Here is a 22657-nt window from a genome sequence, read left to right on the forward strand (position 1 = left end):
TCGCTGCATAACTGTTTAATAAAGACTGTTGCTACTACTACTGGTGCATTTGGGTCCTGCCACACACTGTGACAATATCTAGTAAAGCCGAACTAGTAATTACACTGCATCTAGATGAACTATGTTAAGAAAAAGTAAGGATGTTGGTTATTTTATTTTATTTATTTTTAGATATTTTAGCTAGTACTCTAGAAACGGTGTTTTTGGGAAGATAGATCTTCCGGTTGTGGAGTTGTCAAATAGTGTCGTAAAAAAGTAAATCTACTGAATATATCAAATATCTAGTACAGCCGAACTATCATGTCATTATTATTATTATTATTATTATTATTATTATTATTATTATTATTATCATTATCATTATTATTATTATTGATGGGAAATTATGACAGAGGAATATATTTGCCGTTTTAATATCAAGAACACTTTAGTGTTTTTGTGTGTATACAGGATGTTGTTGAACCAGGGAATTCATGTGTCCACCACGACAAAGGATCCTAATTGACTTTACATTGGCATTGTTTCCGTGGTACCGGCACGTAATTTCAACCCATTGCGTGCTTCCACCATGGAATGCAGTGTTAAGAGGTCATGGTCATTTCACGTATTTCTGTGAGATCAGGTTGCTTGAATGTCATATTTTGACATGGAAAGTTTGTGACCAAACGTTGATATGTGATGAGGTCAGAGTGAAAATGTGTTGCATGTTTAGCCTCTTTAAATCAATAAATCAAGATATGCCTGTCCTACTGTAGTTGTCTGTAAAGTTTGTCAGCCAGACAGTTACCACTTCATGTGACTTTAATAACTCTCACATGACTGTCATGGTACCAACAACAACTCAAATGTGACCTCACAACACTAATCTGACATAAATATGTAATGACCTGAGAATATTTAAATGCCTAAGAACTCTTACTGGTCAGAAGAGCTGATGAAGCCTCTTGATGAGAAACAAAACAGACTAAGATAAATCCACTTGCCTTTAACTCCTGGCTACTCTGATTATTCTCATCCTGCTATGATGCTTCTGTTAACAAAAACATGTAAACAACCAGGCTAGGCTTGAACTTCTCTTTGCCTGAGTCAAATTTTTGTGAGCCTGCTAGTGATCATTTTATTCTGTGTCTGTGCTCCTTCATCCCTGTAGATATGGACGAGTGTCATCAAGTGGTCTCCTGAGGGCAGCTCCAGCTGCATCCCCAAAGCCTTGCTCGTCTTCTCCTGGCAGGACGGCTTCGCTGTGGTCCTTCTGACCTTTGCTGCCCTGGGCATCCTCCTGGCTCTGCTAGTGTCAGCTCTGTTTCTAAATCAGCGTGACACTCCTGTTGTGAAAGCTGCTGGGGGGCCGCTGAGCCAGATTATCCTGTTCTCTCTAGTCATCAGTCACATTAGTGCCATGCTGTTTGTAGGCCGGCCCAACAGTTTCAGGTGTAAGGCTCGACAGGTGCTCTTTGGCATCAGCTTCACTCTGTGTGTCTCCTGCATCCTGGTAAAGACCCTGCAGATCCTGCTTGCCTTCCAGTTTGATCCTGAGCTGCAGGAGGTTCTACGGAGGCTCTACCAGCCTTATGTCATTGTTAGCATCTGTGTGGCCTTACAAGCAACTACCTGCATCTGCTGGCTGGTCCTTAAAAGCCCATTTAATCACACCATCAAGCATCCAACCACTCTGCTGGAGGACTGTAATGAGGGCTCATATCTGGCCTTTGGGGTGATGTTGGGCTACATAGCTGTTCTGGCTTTAGTGTGTTTCATTTGTGCCTTCAAAGGCCGCAAACTGCCACAGCAGTACAACGAGGCCAAGTTCATCACCTTCAGCATGCTGCTCTACCTCATCTCCTGGCTGCTCTTTGTTCCCATCTACGTCACCACTTCAGGAGTGTACCTTCCAGCTGTGGAAATGGTAGTCATTCTCATCTCCAACTATGGCGTCCTCAGCTGTCATTTCCTCCCAAAGTGCTATATAATCCTTTTTAAGAAGGAACAAAATACCAAGAGTGCTTTCAGAAAGAATCTGTATGAATACTCCAACAAAACAGCAGTAGCTGTCTCTGTGTCTGCAGTGACAGACTGTAGGGACGTGAGTAGCTGCACAATTTTGCACAAAGGTTTGATCACACGACACTGCCTCAGAAGAACCATCAGCATATAGACCATTAACAAATTGTTGCCACAGATTTAGATATAGAGACTCATCGTACTGTGGAAGGACCTATGTGGTGTTACATGTACACTACTCAAGATATATGACTTCAGTTCAGTTTTCTTCATTAGACTTATTTCCCCCCTACATGGATTTCATCCCAGATTCTCATCCCTTTGTTTTAGATGTGGTCTAGTTGGCGGCACTTTTCTTCATTTTCTTCATTGCACCAACTACAAGACTTTTGGCATCTCACTCAACTCAACTCAACTCAAATTTGTTTATAAAGCACATTTAAAAGCAACTAACATTGAGGTGTCGGTGGCTTAGTGGTAGAGCAGGCGCCCCATATACAAGGCTGTTGCTGCAGCGGCCCGGGTTCGACTCCAGCCTGTGGCCCTTTGCTGCATGTCACTCCCTCTCTCTCTCCCCCTTACACACTTAACTGTCCTATCAATTAAAGGCAAAATGGCCCAAAAAATATCTTTAAAAACAACTAACATTGACCAAAGTGCTGTACAGAAGGAATAAAATGCCAAGAACACATACATGAGAGGCAATATAACTGCTCACACATTTAGAGACACAACACACATAGGCATGCATCAGGGAAAGCCACATCAGGGTGACTCAAACGCTAATAAATAAAAGTAAGTTTTGAGCCTGGACTTAAAAGAATCAATTGCGGGGGGCGGATCTAATTGGGAGGGGGATGCTGTTCCATAGTTTTGGGCCAGACAAAGCAAAGGCACAATCACCCCTGAGCTTAAGTCTGGAGCGTGGGACAGCCAGGAGCCCCAGGTCAGCTGACCTGAGGGACCTGGGCATAGAATAGGGGGTTAGAAGGTCTGCGATGTAGGATGGGGCATCTGTGATGCTTTATCCACAATCGATGAAGTTACTTTACCAATGGATCCTAAAGGTATGCCTTCTGGGCAACCTTTTGAATTCTAATATCATACATAGTCCTTCCATCAAACTTACAGAAATCCTACTGACCACTGCCAAAAACCATAATGCAATGAAATGGGAGTCAGATCTCCCGATGCCAGCTGGATTCTGGTTCTCAGAAAACAACAGTTGCATACCTCTGGAGAAGATAACTTACTCACTAAGGAAAAAGATCCATTTTTTTCTGTAAAATAGTGCATCCTTTTATCAACGACTTAGAGAATCTCCCATCTCATTTGATAGAGTGATTGTCTGCATGGTCTCTCTCTTCTTTCACCACACTAGTGTTATAAAAGACCATTTTGTTGTGGTTAATGTGGTTTGGGCAAAAAGGGGTAGGTATGTCAAATATTTTTTTTAGCACTGGGGAGGGGCTAATGTTATTTTATTTTGTCTTAGTGGAGGGGCATACAAATTTAAATGGCTGTATTTTATCACCAAAATTGCACCATTTATCATAGCCAGAAACTGTAAACTGTCAACTCCAGGAATTCAATTTCAGTCAATTTTCAATTTTATTCATAAAGCCCAATATTACAAATCACAATTTGCCTCACAGGGCTTTACAGCATACGACATCCCTCTGTCCTTAGGACCCTCGCAACAGATAAGGAAAAACTCCCCCCAAAAAAACCCTTTAACGGGAAAAAAAAAAACAGTAGAAACCTCAGGAAGAGCAACTGAGGAGGGATCCCTCTTCCAGGACAGACGGACGTGCAATAGATGTCGTACACAACAGATCAACATGATAAATTAACAGTAATCCGTATGTCACAATGAGACAGAAAGAGAGACAGAGAGAGAGAGATGCAGGACAGACGGTAATGTTAATAGCTTACAACAACATTAATGAAAGTACAGTAATAATATTATAATTATGATTCTGGCTACTGTGGTACAATATGTTTTAAGTATATATTAATATCTGATAGTATACATATGTGAAAATAATCATATGTGTATAATAACAGTAGAAGTATGACTAATGGTAACATCCTCATCTCCCTCCTCTGATAAGTAAAGAACAGTCCTTAAAGGCATTTAATTGTTTAGTCAACCCCTGCATTATGGGTTGTCACTAAATGCAAGCTGCTGGAGCAGCTTATCTTGTCTTTCCCCAACAAAGGAAAAACTTTCCCCAACAAAGAAAGAAAACTGACTTTGTAAAAAAAAAATAATAAAAAGCATTCAAAAGGTACGTAAGAGAGACATGGATCAAGGGGGGATGAGCAGGGGCCCACAGGGACTACCGATGCATAGGGCCCACATTTGGTGCTACACCCCTGTCTGTTGTCTGTAAGTTTAATTTTGAGGCATAATGTAACATGGGTGTTTTTGAGGTGTCAGTTTGTGACTGTGTGGTTTGTTTTATTTTGAAAAAACAAAACAAAATACTCAACAAAATAACAGTTGTGAGAAATAATTAATATTGATAATACTGTACAATTTGGAACTTTTTATCATAAAGATTACACATAATAAGATCTGAGCCTCCATTTTTGTGTTTTCTGAAATAAAAACTATAATATAAAATAGGGTGACCATATTTTGATTTCCAAAAAAGAGGACATTCGTCCGGCCACGACATAGCCTACTTAAATGATAGCCGCAGCTTACTCAAAGATGCCTTATCATTTTAATATATTTAAAATTTATATGTATGGATAGAAAATTCAATTATATTACAAAATAATATCTCTCAAAGACAGAAATTCAGATAGGCCCCAATAGGGGACACATACACACACTAGAGTGTGGTGATCCGAGCCCGACGGTACCCCACAGGTCGGGCGGGTTTGGTCAAAAATGTAGCTATAAATTGTATTCGGGCTTGGGTCGGATTCGGTCAGCTTTCAGTGGAAATGTAGTGTAAAAATAAATAAAATCCTATTGTCTGTCCTATTTATTGCTTTGAGACTGTTATTTACGTGACAACACCTGAACATAACACACCACATTTCCCACCAGAACACTGCGCTCTGAGAACGCAGGGTTACTCGTGGTCCCTAAAGTCTCCAAAAGCAGATCAGGCTCCTCTCCTGTGGAATCATCTTCCTGTTACGGTCCGGGAGGCAGACACTGTCTCCACATTTAAGACTAGACTAGACTTTCCTCTTTGATAAAGCTTATAGTTAGGGCTGGCTCAGGCTTGCCCTGTACCAGCCCCTAGTTAGGCTGACTTAGGCCTAGTCTGCCGGAGGACCCCCTATAATACACCGGGCTCCCTCTCTCTCCCTCTCTCTCTCTCTCTCTCTCTCTCATCCTATTACTGCATCTTGCTAACTCGGCCATTCTGGATGTCACTAACTCGGCTTCTTCTCCGGAGCCTTTGCGCTCCACTGTCTCTCAGATTAACTCATACCGCAGCGGTGCCTGGACAGCGTGACGTGTGTAGTTGTGCTGCTGCCGTGGTCCTGCCAGATGCCTCCTGCTGCTGCTACCATCATTAGTCATTAGTCATACTTCTACTGTTATTATACACATATGACTATCGTCACACAAGTATACTGTCAGATATTAATACATACTTTCAACATATTGTACCACAGTAGCCAGAACTATAACTATAATATTATTACTTTCATTAATGTTGTTGTAAGCCACTGTCATTACCTGCATCTCTCTCTCTCTCTCTCTCTCTCTCTCTCTCTCTCTCTATCTCTCTCTGTCTCATTGTGTCATATGGATTACTGTTAATATATTATGCTGATCTGTTCTGTACGACATCTATTGCACGTCTGTCCGTCCTGGAAGAGGGATCCCTCCTCAGTTGCTCTTCCTGAGGTTTCTACCGTTTTTTTCCCCGTTAAAGGGGTTTTTTTTGGGGAGTTTTTCCTTATCCGCTGTGAGGGTCTTAAGGACAGAGAGATGTCGTATGCTGTAAAGCCCTGTGAGGCAAATTGTGATTTGTGATATTGGGCTTTATAAATAAAATTGAATTGAAATTGACAGACACACATTGGCTGTTTGTTTCTACCTCTCTCCTCGCTGGAAGTCTCGGACCACCAGCCGCCCGCCTCCGCCTTGATTAAACGCTGAAAATAAAATAAAAGAGGGCGACAGGTTTTTCCTATTTTATCTTATTTTGTTTTATTTCTCCCTCTGCTCTCGCTGGAACCGCCGGACCTCCCGCCTCCCGCTCCCACCTCCCACTCCCGTCTCAAACACGGAGGTCTCCCTCTCCGCTGAGCACGCGCGGCCTGTTAAATAGGCTGTAACCGTAACAACTGTGTGACAGAAACTCAGTGCTTTGGTCATTAAATAATGTCGGGCTCGGTTCGGGTTCGGACAGAAATATGCAGCCCGTGCCGCACTCCACACACAAACACATGGAAAACCGGACATTATCATCAGTTTATAAAAACCCCCCGGACGCCCCGGAGGGGACGTGAAAAGTGGACATGCCCGGGCAAAAGAGGACGTATGGTCAGCCTAATATAAAATATATAAACTTTAAATATAAACTTTAGTTATACCAGGAGGTCACAGCAACACTAGTAAATAAACACTAGAAAAGTGATATTTTATATATATATATATATATATATATATAGTACAGGCCAAAAGTTTGGACACACCTTCTCATTCAATGCGTTTTCTTTATTTTCCTGACTATTTACATTGTAGATTCTCACTGAAGGCATCAAAACTATGAATGAACACGTGGAGTTATGTACTTAACAAAAAAAGGTGAAATAACTGAAAACATGTTTTATATTCTAGTTTCTTCAAAATAGCCACCCTTTGCTCTGATTACTGCTTTGCACACTCTTGGCATTCTCTCCATGAGCTTCAAGAGGTAGTCACCTGAAATGGTTTCCACTTCACAGGTGTGCCTTATCAGGGTTAATTAGTGGAATTTCTTGCTTTATCAATGGGGTTGGGACCATCAGTTGCGACAGCCCTATTGGACAACTGTTAAAATTCATATTATGGCAAGAACCAATCAGCTAACTAAAGAAAAATGAGTGGCCATCATTACTTTAAGAAATGAAGGTCAGTCAGTCCGGAAAATTGTAAAAACTTTAAATGTGTCCCCAAGTGGAGTCGCAAAAACCATCAAGCGCTACAACGAAACTGGCACACATGAGGACCGACCCAGGAAAGGAAGACCAAGAGTCACCTCTGCTTCTGAGGATAAGTTCATCCGAGTCACCAGCCTCAGAAATGGCAAGTTAACAGCAGCTCAGATCAGAGACCAGATGAATGCCACACAGAGTTCTAGCAGCAGACCCATCTCTAGAACAACTGTTAAGAGGAGACTGCGCCAATCAGGCCTTCATGGTCAAATAGCTGCTAGGAAACCACTGCTAAGGAGAGGCAACAAGCAGAAGAGATTTGTTTGGGCCAAGAAACACAAGGAATGGACATTAGACCAGTGGAAATCTGTGCTTTGGTCTGATGAGTCCAAATTTGAGATCTTTGGTTCCAACCGCCGTGTCTTTGTGAGACGCAGAAAAGGTGAACGGATGGATTCCACATGCCTGGTTCCCACTGTGAAGCATGGAGGAGGAGGTGTGATGGTGTGGGAGTGTTTTGCTGGTGACACTGTTGGGGATTTATTCAAAATTGAAGGCACACTGAACCAGCATGGCTACCACAGCATCCTGCAGCGACATGCCATCCCATCCGGTTTGCGTTTAGTTGGACGATCATTTATTTTTCAACAGGACAATGACCCCAAACACACCTCCAGGCTGTGTAAGGGCTATTTGACCAAGAAGGAGAGTGATGGAGTGCTGCGGCAGATGACCTGGCCTCCACAGTCACCGGACCTGAACCCAATCGAGATGGTTTGGGGTGAGCTGGACCGCAGAGTGAAGGCAAAGGGGCCAACAAGTGCTAAACACCTCTGGGAACTCCTTCAAGACTGTTGGAAAACCATTTCAGGTGACTACCTCTTGAAGCTCATCAAGAGAATGCCAAGAGTGTGCAAAGCAGTAATCAGAGCAAAGGGTGGCTATTTTGAAGAAACTAGAATATAAAACATGTTTTCAGTTATTTCACCTTTTTTTGTTAAGTACATAACTCCACATGTGTTCATTCATAGTTTTGATGCCTTCAGTGAGAATCTACAATGTAAATAGTCATGAAAATAAAAAAACGCATTGAATGAGAAGGTGTGTCCAAACTTTTGGCCTGTACTGTATATATATATATATATATATATATATATATATATATATACATATATAAGAAGGAGTTCCCAGAGGTGTTTAGCACTTGTTGGCCCCTTTGCCTTCACTCTGCGGTCCAGCTCACCCCAAACCATCTCGATTGGGTTCAGGTCCGGTGACTGTGGAGGCCAGGTCATCTGCCGCAGCACTCCATCACTCTCCTTCTTGGTCAAATATATATATATATATACATATATATATATATACTTTATTAATCCCCCTGGAGGGGATTCAATTTTTTCACTCTTTTGTCATTAACACAGAGGTCCGAAAGACACACATGCACAAAGTGGAGAGATGTCAGGGTGAGGGGGCTGCCTTGGTCAGGCACCCCGAGAGGTTGGGGGGTTTGGTGCCTTGCTCAAGGGCAGTTCGCCCAGTCCACGCTCCATATTTGGTGTGGACGGGGACTATGGACTGAGCTACTGCACCCATGAGACTCACGAGAAATCAGCCAAATGCAGGACAGAACTTAGATTCCCTGTGGCCACTTCAAAATTAGAAATAAATTCATCTTTATTGTCCACATCTACTAATTTAGTATACCCAGAGACCATCTTGTGATGGGATCACTCCAGCCATGTTACAGCGGTCCACGACTTAAAGAGAATGTCAGCCAGGGGCGTACAGTGGGGGGGCCTATGGGTCACGTATTCCTGGCCCCCCTTGCTTAGAATACACCCATCTTCAAAGTCTTCAAAGCCTTCACTGTGATCTCAGCTACACTTGTGAAGTTTGGTATCTGCATCTTGCACGCTTTCGATGTTATTGTGTTGAGAAATAGACAGACAGACAGACAGACAGACATATAAACACCCACCAAAATACTTAAAATAGCTTTTGTGGTACTACAAGGTGTCATCCAGACACAATTTTGCAATAATGCAACACAGAGACTCACAAGATGAAAATAATACCAACTATCGTGACATTGTCACAGATGGTAAAAATTCATTGCAGGTATTGAAGAAACTTTTATTGACCTCTGTTGATTTATACAACCTGTGCATTAGACACAGCCATGAGAAGGAGAGGTGCTAAGGGTGCAGCAGCATCCCCCTTTGCCAAGGTGCCTGAGCTGTGTTTTTATACTGTTGGATTACAACCTGCCTCACCTGGTGCCTGTAGTAATTTTTCTGCAGGCCTGTTGTGGCTGAAGGTTCGGACTGAAGGTGTAGGACAGCTTCTCCAGCATAAACTAAGTATAGATTAAATGCAGCTTTCAATCAGCAGCAGCACAAATGTTTGGCACTGACGTAAGTGATGACTCTGCTGTCAGTGTAGTTATCTTGAACTAAAGTATATTTATTAATCATACTATTTTATACTTCATACAAGTAAAGTATATTGTTTGTCTGATAACATCATATGGTTCTGTCAAGCTATTATTCAAAATGTTGTAAGGGCATTATGAAAAGGTTTTGCTAAAACCCTAAGTGTAACTATAATGTAGTTTTATTAGCTAAATCATAAATGCACAGCATGCATCAATTTTGGTTTTGTAGAGAAAACAAATGGACAAATATTGTAAATTTGAAAGGATCATAATGCCACAGGTGCAGCACCTTCTAACAAAATTTATTGACCTCATTTATTGATATCCTTGTCTTTGTCCTGTCACAGTAAGGGACACTCTACATGCACAGCTCTAGTGCAAGTGACAGATGACTAGTGCAGAGCACTGTATAACAAAATGATTTGTGAAGCAGTCATTTTAGATTTTACAGTAGCATTAGACATTTTTGACCACAAGCTTCTTCTTGAAAAGCTTGAGTGTTATGGATTTAAACCAACTGCCTGGATGGAAAGCTATCTGATAAATATATCACAGAAAATCTTCTTCATTGGAAGTTAGTCAGATAGCATGAAATGTGAAGTTCCACAAGGGAGCTGCCTGGGCCCACTTTTGTAGGTAGGTACGAATAGTCGATGGGAGAAGTCTGATTCGACTGCCAGTCTCGCCGTCAAATCGTCGCAAAATGTGGTTATGAAACAAGACCATACCATTCTGACTATATGGGGGTGCTCACTGCTGCTGAACATCTTGATTTGACATAGAATGTATTTGTTTTCTAGTAATTCATGATATATAGCCTATTTTGATACAAACATCAGCCTAATTTCTGTTAATAAAAAATTGAAAGTGACGTGTGCGTTTAATCAGTAGGCATAATCATTATTACGCATTAATAATCACCCAGTTGCTCAATCCAAAAATAGCTGAGGTGAGTGAGTGCGCTGCAGGACCATCAGAGCAGCATCGAGGCCTAGGTGATTTAAAGTTAATGTTAAAGTCCCACTGATTGTCACACACCTGAGTGTGTGAAATTTGTTCTCCGCATTTGACCCATCCCCTGAGGGAGCGGTGAGCAGCAGCGGTGCCGCACTCGGGAATCATGTGGTGATGATTTACGGTGGCAGAGCACATAAACAAACACTTTGGAGCGGTAGCGGCGCCAGTATTTTGCAAGAGTACCCAGCTGCAGACAAGATGGCGGACAAGGGTGCCGCCATATATCCAATCCATACCAGAAGTCCATACCGAAAGTCAATCTTCTTCGTGTATACGACACTGGAAGTCCATACCGGAAGTTTCATACATACCGGAAGTCAGTTTTTTTTTTCCCCAGAAGTCGGTTTTTAAGTCTGTCTTTTTTATATTATTTATTTTAGCAATACATTTACAAACTTTGAAGCAACCAACAATTATAAATATATATATATATATATATATATATATATATATATATTATAAAATAAATAATAATAATAATAATAATAATAATAATAATAATAAAAAAATTATTTCAACAATTATTTTAAATACAATCATGTTTTGTTTGGAATAACATTGACCTCAACAAGTTAAACCTACAAAAATTGCAGAAAATCAGCAAACACATGAATTTTAGTTGGATTAATTTTTAACAAAAATTAAATAAGGTGAGCACTTTCATTTATTGGGCTACAGTTGCAACATGCAGATTACTATCAGGTCATTCAAAACAACTGAAAACCATGGACACAACACATGTCATACTTACTCTTACATCAATATGGTTAATTGTAACTATTTAACTATTAAATGAACGTAATAATTAGATTATCAGATGTATTCTATTATATTTCAGGAACACATATAAACACAATATTACACTATTGAACTGGCAACATAAAGAAGTAGACTTGGAGTTCTCTTTTTGAACAAGTTTTTATTCCAGATATCCATATCAATCTCAAAAGTACAAAAAAAAAAAAAAAAACAAAGAAAAAAAATATGGAAAAACAGTAAAATAATTTGTTTGGTCTATAAAATGTCAACCACTGTTCCACAAATCACAAGATCCCAAGATGCAGCCTACAATGTCTTGTTTTGTCCCAAACAAAATCATTAAACATTACTGTTACATGTAGAAGTATATGATCTCAAACAGATACTTCTCATCAACATACCATGGAAATAAACTGCATTTTCCGTATGGTTTTTCAGGTGCCTCTGGATCGCGCTCTCATTTTTGTTTTTAAATTTGGGGCAGAGAGGACACCCAAACTTGGATGGTGAAAGGGTTGTGTGCCCCAGACTGGCTTCGTCACTCAAAATAGAGGGGTGCATCTGAAAAAAGGAGAAGTCAATCAACACTGATAGCTGTAAAACATACTGAACATCAACCATATTTTACCAATCTAAAGGACTCATGGTGGAGGAGGCACTACAGCTATTTATGTATCCACATGTGTATGTGTATTAGTGCTCTGCATTACTAAAACATAATACAAATGTATTTTTTGCAGACACCCGGGGCTACGTATACGTTATTTATCTGACCCAGTTAACCCTCAGGGGTACCTCATGTCGTATACCACATGAGACGACTCTCGTTACTATTTTTAGAATATCTCCGGAAAAAAGCTGTATATAACTTGATTGAGCAGTGCAGGGTTGGGGTTATACAAGCATTAATACACAAGGAGACCAGGCAAACCAAAAATTGGGAAAAATGGCTTGTGTGCAGTGAGTGTGTGCACAGATGTTTTACACCACAACACACCAAAAAGCAGAGGAACACATATTAACCCCGATGCAAACTACACATCTAAATTAGCCAACACATCAAGCGAGGGCAGTTATAGTCTCTGACCAGCATTAACACTGTTTACACACAAACATTGATGAAAGGGAGCACAACAGACCTTGAGCAGCTAACGTTAAGTTAATACCAATCATGCCCTCATTTTTACACAACAAATGTAGCTAAACCCATCTGGTGGTAGTAATTTGTGCATGCCGAGATTACGTAGAATTGCATCTTAGAGAACATAACACACGTGTTCAAAGATAATGAGGATGACAGCGCGTATAAACGCAGCGGCTAGTGCCGAACAGAATTTCGTTGACAACAAGCAGCAAGCAGCAATCAGCAGTAGTGATATGTCAGAGAGATCAAAACATGGGCAAAAGATGCACACTGGTACTTTGTATGGTCCTGTGCATACTGACTCACACAGGGACCAGGCAAAAATAATAATTTAGGCCTACATACTTCAGTAAATAAATTAGTAAATATAAATAGACATTCTAGTATGTTGTATATTATTTTACTTAACTACATTTGCTGAACATATGGGCTTGCCAGTCATGTGAAGAAAAGCAGACACAGAATAAACCAACTATATGGTTACAAAATAAGGTATTCATTTGAAGAGAGTACTGTCAACATCTTGCAGACTGACAGCAGAAGGAACAAAGGACGTGGATGGACTCGGTGTGACTTGTTTTCTAAGGGGTGCTTTGTAACATACAGTGGTGTATAGATCAAGAAAAGCATGGATGTCTTTACCACTGTACACGACTAAATCAACACAGAAAACAATGTTTAAAAAGCAAACGAGGAAACACCTTTGAACATCATATTTGTAAGATGCTGTGCATTTTGGGATTTGTAGTTTTTGCTGTAAAATATATTAGGAAAGTTTAAAATTAAAATTTAAAAATTTTGTTTACTGTCAATACCTAAGCAAGTAAAAAATGAGCTGATTTCCAAAAGGCATGAAGTTAAAGATGACACATTTCTTCAATACTTAAAGCACGATTACTTTTTGATTTCAATCTTTTACAGTTTCAAAATAATAAAAAAGGAAAAGGGTCTGAAGCTAAAGTTTGGGCGCTCTGCATATACAGTACTTAGTAGTGCCCCTTTGGCAAGTATCACAGCCTCTAAACACTTTATGTTTTTCAGTTCTTGGATTTTCACCTATTCTTCCTGCAAAAGGGCTCTAGTTCTGTGAGATTCCCCAAACACTTCAGCTTTCATCCTGCTGCTCTTGTCAGCAAGACAAGACTTCACTAGAATAAATACAGAGGGTTTATCACAAGATGCAAACCATTGGTTAGCCTTAAAAATGGAAGGCCAGATTAGAGTTTGTCAAAAACCATCTAAAAAGCCTGTACAGTTGTGGAACAGCATACTATGGACAGATAAAACAAAGATCAACTACCAGAATGATGGGAAGAGAAGAGAAGGAAGAAGGGAAGGAACTGCTCATGATCCAACGCACACCACCTCATCAGTGAAGCATGGTGGAGGTACTGTTATGTCATGGCCATGTATGGCTGCCAGTGGAACTGGTTCTCTTGTATTTATTGATGATGTGACTGCTGACAAGAGCAGCAGGATGAAAGCTGAAGTGTTTGGGGCTACATTATCTGCTCAGATTCAACCAAATGCTTCAAAACTCATTGGACGATGCTTCACAGTGCAGTTGGACATTGACCTGAAGCATACTGCAAAAGCAACCAAAGACATTTTTAAGGCAAAGAAGTGGAATGTTCTGCAATGGCCAAGTCATATCATCTGACCTGAATCCAATTGAGCATGCATTTCTCTTGCTGAAGCCAAAACTGAGGGCAAAACACCCAAAACACAAGCAGGAAGTGCATATGGCTACAGTAAAGGGCTGGCAGAGCATCACCAGGGAAGAAACCCAGCATCTGATGATGCTTATGTGTCCAACACTTCAGGCAGTCATTGACTGTAAAGGATTTGCAACCAAGTATTAAAACTGACTGTTTAATTGATGATTATGTTAGTTTGTCCAAATACTTATGAGCCCTTAAAGTTGGGGGACTGTGTGAAGAAATGGCTGTCATTCCTACACGGTTCACACTACATTTTTGAAAAAAGCCTTAAATGAAAGCTGAGAGTCTGCACTTTAAGCAGGTATTCATTGTTTCATTTAAAACCCATTGTGGTGGTGTACAGAGCCAAAATGACGACAACTGTATCATTGTCCAAATAATTATGGACCTGACTGTATATATCCAAGATCCTTGTGATAGTACATCAACTCACAATAGGTTGGATGACACCTCCGTCATTGCTTGAGAGCGTCTGTTTCACTTGCACTGGCACTATGCAGTTTCGGGGTTCGGGTAGCAACCCGGACACAAAAAAGACTACAAAATTTGGTTGCTTTACGGCATACGTCATATCCCCCTCCTCGTCATATACCCCTCCTCTCTTTAGAGTAGCGTAGCTGAACCGAGGTGAAGGAAATTAGACATGGTTGTCATGGCTGAAGCGACAAAGAAAAGGAAGAAGGTGAAGGTGTTGTCCGAGGAGACAAAGAAAAAAAAAATGGAGAGTGATAAAACAAGAGTTTGAACAAGGATTAATATTGGCCTGGCTTTCACATGCTGGCGAGAGCTGAAAGAGAAGGAGGGATGCCCGACCGATGGTGACCTGGCGCTGTTACTGCTCTTACCTTCTACTTAGGAGACTCACGGTCTGCAGGTCGGCTGCCTCAGGTACATTTTAAGATAACGTGTTAGCCTACGTACAGACAGCTTTCATTTTAGGTTGTCTTTAACAGTTTGCTGTTAGCACCACGAGCGCGATGTGCTTGTGTCGACCGCGATCGTAAATCATAATAGCAGTGAATGAGAGACTGCAGACAGAGCAGATTGAAATATGGCTTTCTACATGCCGATCACATGTACCGGACTGGTAGGAGAGGAGGAGTTACAGCAACCATCATCTCAGCAGCATTTAGTTTTAAATATACAACATTTGAGGAATACACATCTTTTGAATATCACTGCCTTGTTTATAACAGTCCTCCAATTTTATGTTTGACTGTGTACAGGCCACCGAAAAGATGTTCAACTTTTATTTCCGATTTCTCAGAGCTGCTCTCAATCATCCACACCAATTTTAACAGAATTATCATTTTAGGAGATTTTAATTTACACATAGATAATCAGTCAGACTCACTTGCTTCAGAATTTTTAAATATGCTAAATTGTATGAATTTTAACCAACATGTAACTCAACCCAAACACAACAGAGGTCACATTTTAGATTAATTATAACTTATAGTCTTAATGCCAATATTTCTTCCGTTGTGGATGTAGGCATTTCTAATCATTGTTGTGGTTTTTTTTTACTGTCAATGGTTTTTATCAGGAAAACATCTCAGAAAGAACGGTGAGGAAGCGCTATCTTACTCCTGAAGTGACTGCAAATTTTATTCATTTATGTGACACTCCTTCCAACATTTTACCTTCTTCCTGTGATTTTATTGTTGACAGTTTTAACAGCAAACTTAAATCAACACTGGATTCTGTTGCCCCACTAAAATTAAAAAAGATTCAATCAAATCCAACCCCTCCCTGGAAAAATGAGACAATAAAACAGCTAAAGAGGAAATGCCGCATAGAAGAACGGAAATGGAGAAAAACTAACCTAACCATCCACTACCAAATTTTCCGTGAACAGCTCATCACCTATAACAAGGCAATTAAACATGCAAGACAGTCCTACTTTTCAAACCTGATCAGTGACAACCAGAATAACCCTAAGATATTATTCTCAACTATTGAATGTCTCATAAATCCTGTTTTTAATAATTTAAATAATGTATCATCGAGTGAGAGGTGTGGGGAATTTGCAGTCCATTTCAAAATAAAACATGACAATATCAGGTCAAATCTAGTTCAATACAAGTCAGCAAACACAGCCCAGAACCTTGACTCAGAGCATGTGTCTGTATGTGTGGAAACACTGGAAAGTTTTGTCCTGGTTGATGCTGAAATGCTTGGTGAAGTTGTTTCTCAACTAAAACCATCAACTTGCTTTTTAGATCCCGTTCCTACCTCCTTTTTTAAATCAGTTTATGGTTTTTTAGATGACGATTTATTTACTATTGTAAATTATTCCCTTCAGATGGGTGTTTCTCCAACTGCTTTTAAGACCGCGTTGGTTAAGCCCCTTCTGAAGAGGAATGGTTTGGATGTTATGGACCCCAATAATTACAGACCAGTATCCAATCTGCCATTTTTAAGTAAGATTTTAGAGAAGCTTGTTTTTAATCAGTTGAATGATTTTACCATTTCCAAAAATATCCATGAGAAATTCCAGTCTGGTTTTAGAGCTAAACACAGTACTGAGACTGCACTTGTTAAGGCTGTAAATGACTTTAGATGTACACTGGACATGAGAAAACTTGCAGTCCTGGTTTTATTAGATTTAAGTGCAGCTTTTAAAACTGTTAATCATGGAATACTTTTAAATCGACTTCACAGCTTGATTGGTTTATCTGGTACTGTTTTTAATTGGGTTCAATCCTATCTTAGCAACAGAGAATTTTTTGTAAGTTTTAATGAATGTTCATCTATGAGCTATGAACTGAATTGTGGTGTCCCCCAAGGCTCAATTTTAGGTCACCTTCTTTTTAATCTCTACATGCTGCCACTCGGTGATGTCATCAGGAAACACGGTATAAATTTCCACAGTTATGCGTATGATACACAGCTTTACATTGCCGTGTCTCCTGATGACACAGGGTCAATTGATGCCCTTTTTAACTGTATTTTAGACATTAAGTCATGGATGGCAGAAAAATTCTTGCAGCTCAACCAGGACAAAACAGAAGTACTGGTTATCGGTCCTGAAGCACTGAGGGAAACATTTAATTTTAAACTAGAAGCACTAGAATTAAAACCATCTGATAAAGTTAAGAATCTAGGTGTGGTCTTCGACTCAAACTTAACCTTTGAACACCACACCAGACATATCACCAAGAACGGTTTTTATCATCTCAAAAACATTGCCAAAGTGCGTCCATTTCTCTCTAAAGCCAACACAGAGACACTAATTCATGCTTTTATTACCTGTAGGATTGATTATTGTAATGCTCTTCTTTTTGGTCTTCCTAAAAAGAATATTGCACCATTATAACTACTCCAGAACTCAGAGGCACGAGTGCTAACGAAGACCAGAAAGAGAGCTCACATTACACCGATTTTAAAGTCTCTGCACTGGCTACCTGTGTGCTTTAGGAATGATTTTAAGATTCTTTTATTGGTTTTTAAAGCTCTTAATGGTCTTAGTCCATCTTATTTATCAGATTTGCTTTTAACTTATGAGCCATCCAGAACTTTCAGGTCTTCAGATAGAGGTCTTTTATTAATTCCTGAAGTTAGAACAAAAACTCACAGCGAAGCAGCTTTTTATTATTATGCTCCACGCCTGTGGAACAGCCTTCCTGAAGACGTAAGAGCAGCTGCTAGTGTGGACATTTTTAAAAGCAAACTTAAGACTCACTTTTTTAGCCTGGCTTTTGATTAAATTTTATTTATAGTTTTTATTACATCATTTCCTCTTAATTATATATTTTAATTTAGTCTTTTATTTTACTTAACCTTTTTATTGTATCATTTTAGTTGTTTATTTTATGTTCTCATATTAATGCTAACTTTTTAACTTTGCTTTGAACTATTTTTATTAAAGTGATAGTTCAGGTTTTTGGACATGAAGTTGTGTGAAACGCTGACCATCTGTAGCTCTGATGTGACGGTGTCACTACTGTCAACGAGCCTCCTGCTCTGAGAAATGGCCCGTAGCTTACTGGAGAAAAAGTAGTTCTGAAGATATAAGGGGGACACGTAACCAAAAGGTTTTATAATTTATATATTTATTTTTTTATATTTCATCTATATTTGTATATTTTTTGTATATTGTTTATTTCTGTATACTCCACTACTTGTCTAAATTCTTATGTCAATTCTGGTACATTGACAGCAAGTCTACCGGAGTCAAATTCCTTGTATGTACACACGTACTTGGCGAATAAAGCTGATTCTGATTCTTTAGGGCACAACTAATGGGGATCCTAACAAATTAACAAATAAACATATTCTCTGTGGTTGACTGGATAGAAAAGCTTTCTTCCAGAATCAGATCATTACTAATCCCAAGAGTAGTGAGCGTTTTTGACAGGATGTTTGTCTTCATAATTAAAAACTGCTTGAACATCTTGAAAAAAACTCATATAGGCCTATATAAGTTATATTCTATCTGCTAATTTGAAAAAAAGTTGATTTTACTTTGTTTCTTTATTATGATGGCCATGTTATGCTTTGGAGTTCACTGAATGTTATTTGACAATAATTATCCATTTTCAAACATGAACACAAATATTGGATTTTAAATTTTGTGATGTATTAGCACACAAGAAACTTTTAATAACTGCAGCCCTGGTATCCTATCCACCTTATTTTCAAACACGGAAGTAAATAGTGATCAACTACCGTTTTTTTGTGCGTGACTTCCGGTCAGCCGCTTTCCCTCATGCTTTCCCTTACCGGAGCTAACGGTGCAAGCTAATGTTTTTTTCAATTTTCAGTTGTTTATGTTAGTCAATCAGTTAGTTAGTTAGTTAGTTAGTTAGTTAGTCTGTGTATTTTGTATAACGTTAGATAACTGTGCCCACGTTTCCATTATAACGGAAATTTATTTCCTCTAAACGCGAATAAATCGCACGTCAATCATAAACTATGAACCAAAAAAGCACAATCTATTCCGAGTGAGACAAACTGCTTGATCCCCGTCTCCAGTGTACCAGCAGAGAACCTGCAGAACCGAATCAGCGAAAAAAACACACCGGGCTACACAGCCTCTCTACCTGAGCAGCTGAAGCTGCGGCTCGCACTCTCGACACACAGACACACAGACGGTGCTTCTGCATGCCAGCCAAACGTGTGCTCAACTGTGAGAAATAAATATGTGAGGTGTACGCTGCTTTTCTATCTTTTTTTCCCTTTTCTTTCTTTCTTTCTGTCAGCGACATACACTCCTAACACAGGACGGGTTGTTTTAATTGACTGAGTTGATCATTAAGCCACAGTGATGCGCGGATCGGCTCTGATAGCACCTGAATCAGCATGTACGCATCAACCATCCAGCCGTTACAACATGATTGAGCTAGCAAAGCAGTTTTGTGTTGCTATGTGTGGTATTCATTCAGTTTTGGGAAATCACGATGTCTAGAAAGCATCAGTGGCTGCAACTGACAGGGACAGCTAACGTTAACACTAGCAGCAAAGCTAGCATCAGGATCGTCATCCGTTAAAAGCCTCCCGTTGTCGGATACGACATGAAACTACTCCAATTAGCTCAATCATGTTGTAACTAAGACATCCGCTGGAGAAAATATTTTTTTCACGGGCCACTTTGTGAGTTTAGTGAGTTATTACAGACACGGCTAACGGCTAACAGCTAACGGTTAGCTCAGCTAATCTACGATAACCATGTTATTAATTACACACAGAGAAAATACTAATGTTTGTTCAGTCATTGTGTTTATAGACTTTACAAACATCAGATTAGTCTAAACGGTGATATAGTGACGTGAAAAATACATATATATATATATAGCTAAACTCAGCAAGGTAAACAACAAGGCGATTCCCATTTACACAGTGGTAAGAGTGCTGGACAGGAAGTGTCGCACAAAAAAACGGAAGCTGGCTGCGTTCTGTTTTGCCTCCGTGTTTCCGTGAAAAATAAGGTGGATATACAGCATGTCATGCCATGATGATAATGGTCGGCATCAGGCATATATTAGTGCACAGAGATTAGTATCTGCAGACTGCTACTGTTGTTAGTATGTTTGCTGACTCCACTATGTGCCTCAGCGTCAGGCCTGTCACAGTGATGGTAGAAGTGAGGACATAGCTGTGGTGTTAGAACTGATTAACTGCCATTTTGAGACCTGGTAAAGTAAGTTTCATCTTTTGAAAAGTACCATTTTCTGAAGTAGTCCAGCATCAATCATATCTGTCTGACGATGAGTTAAGAAGGTTAAGAGACTTTGCTCTCACTGTAATGGTGCTGAAGTCTGATGACATTTAAGAATGAGGAAGAACCAACAATACCTGCAAAACAGTCTAGACACGCAAACAAAAGCAGATTTATTGAATAGCCAGGGCCAGGGGCGGGCTGGCCACAGGGATATTCGGGAGTATTCCCGAATGGCCGGTCTGTTCCAGGCTGAACCGGCCGGTGGTCGGAACGTTTTTTTACCCTATAAAACGCAGCCGCGGTTGACCGCAGCAGCCTGCCCTCGCAGCCGCAGGTGGCAGTGGCACAGAGTGGAACATCAGACTGGGTCAATCTAATATTTGAAAAAATATGCAAATGACTCGGGCCGGGTCGGACCTCGGACTTCCTTTTTTTTCGGGCAGACAATTAGGCTAATGCTGGTGTGTCGGCTGCGTCGGGTCTGGGCTTAAAAACCCGCAGGGTCGGGTTGTAATTTTCAGGTCCATTGAGAACTCTAGTTTGCGTTTTTGGATGTGTTCAGGGCACACAGAACATTAAAGGTAGCCTATCGGCAATGTTACACCATACATGCATAAATCATTAATCTGCTTTATCAATTAAAAATAAAATCCATACTGGCTGACCAGAAAAACGCACAAATTTCTTTATTGCAAAAGAAAACATAGCCTATTTCAGGAGAGAGTCTGTGTTCAAAGTTAAAAAGATAATATTGGAATATATAGGCTATACAGCTGTTTTCCTGTTCTGTTTCTACATTAATATATAGCCATTTTTACCAGCTCAAGAAAAATACATTAAAGTGAGTAATTCATTTACAGTGTGTGTGTGTGTGTGTGTGTGTGTGTGTGTGCGCGCGCGCGCGCGCGCGTGTGTGGCGCTTTTGTTATGTTGATTTTTATATTGTATTTGTGTTTTAACACTGTGAATTCTTTGCAAAAGTACTATAACGTTTATCATTGTTGCTGTTATTGTTATTATTAGCTGACAAGGCCAGTGTCAGTCGTGGAATTGATACAGAGGGACAGGATAATGCCAGTCATAGGACTGAGGAGGAGGAAGAGACAGATGAGGAGGGACAGGAGAAGGAGGAGGAGGAGATGGAAGAGGAGGTGGAGGAGAGGAAGGAGGGAGAGGAGGAGGAGGAGAAGGAGGAAAGTGGAGCAGGAACCACCAAAAAAACAGTGCCAGGTACAGGTGCAGTGTGCAGGACTGGGTTGGCAATAGGTCTTTGCATAGAATTATATTAGGCTATATTCAATACACTCTACTGACTGACTAATCCGTGTGTGTTGTGTTTAATATCATTAGATTGTTTTTATACTGCAAATAAAGTATTCGTGTTAAAATTACGGTTCCACTTGTGTCCGTCGTGCGATTGGAAAAAAGGCCTCTCCAAATCAAGCTCCCGGGCTGAATTTCAACTCCCAGCCCGCCCCTGCTTGGGATTCCTTCCCAGACGACTTAACACCCATTCACGCATGGACCCATCTAACCCTAACAACATTCAAGATGGCAGGGTGGGTAAACAACTCACATGTGACCTTAATGACTCTGAAACTCAGAGATCACATGGGACCTCAATGACTGTAGGATTCACACCCACATAGTTTAAAGCCTGCGACTCCGCAGCGGTCCGTTAGAACTGAGGAAACCTCTTGGATGGGAGGCGAAACGTCTTTAAGAAACTCAAGCAAGTCCAGTTGCCTACAATGTTGCACTTATGATTACCATGACCTGGATGACTGAGAATCTTCACTGGCTCATTCTCTGGTAAGATATCTGTACTTTTTTCAAGTGTGACTTTCATTTACTTCATCCGCCACTACTCAAAAGTAATTATAGGATGTGTCATTTATTTAGTCTACTTCCTGTGGTTGTGTTGTAATGGGCTCCACTCCAGTCCGCTAAGCGGCAGTACTGCAATAAAATAACGGTCACTGCACCTTCTCCGACGGAACAACTAGCCGGAAATAAAAACCAATCACTTACGGAAGAAGAAAAATGGAAGCGGCAGTGTTCATTCTGTCACTTGTGGACTGTTGTGCTCTTATTTTCCTCTCGGTCTACTTTGTATCCTTTTCAGCTAACGCTGCGCGTTTTTTGGCGGGTGTCGAGCTTATGTAGGCTGGCTTACCGAAAGCTCCTGTTGATGTCTTTCTTCATGATAGTAACGCTACGTGAACGCTAACTAGCTAACCGTTTAGCCGCTTTGTTACAGTCAGTGACAGGCTAAGTTGAGATGAAGCAGAGAAACCGGGTGA

At 40.3% G+C, this 22657-nt stretch overlaps 2 protein-coding genes across 2 annotated transcripts in view; both read left to right on the forward strand.

Moving 5' to 3' along the window:
- Positions 1-6035, forward strand: part of LOC117265033 (G-protein coupled receptor family C group 6 member A) — a 47101-nt gene extending 41066 nt beyond the window's left edge. The window contains 1 exon segment of the mRNA XM_078171235.1: positions 1151-6035. Coding sequence (XP_078027361.1) covers positions 1151-2155 — 1005 coding nt within the window. The 3' untranslated portion in view covers positions 2156-6035.
- Positions 6036-22332: 16297 nt separating this feature from the next.
- The window catches only part of cnih4 (cornichon family member 4), a 38948-nt gene continuing 38623 nt past the window's right edge, over positions 22333-22657 (forward strand). Inside the window, exon 1 of the mRNA XM_033638944.2 lies at positions 22333-22466. Within this exon, the coding sequence (XP_033494835.1) occupies positions 22398-22466 (69 nt within the window). The 5' untranslated portion in view covers positions 22333-22397. The remainder of the gene's footprint in view (positions 22467-22657) is intronic.

Source organism: Epinephelus lanceolatus, chromosome 10 (assembly GCF_041903045.1).
Source record: "Epinephelus lanceolatus isolate andai-2023 chromosome 10, ASM4190304v1, whole genome shotgun sequence".
NCBI classification, from domain to species: Eukaryota; Metazoa; Chordata; class Actinopteri; order Perciformes; family Serranidae; genus Epinephelus; species Epinephelus lanceolatus.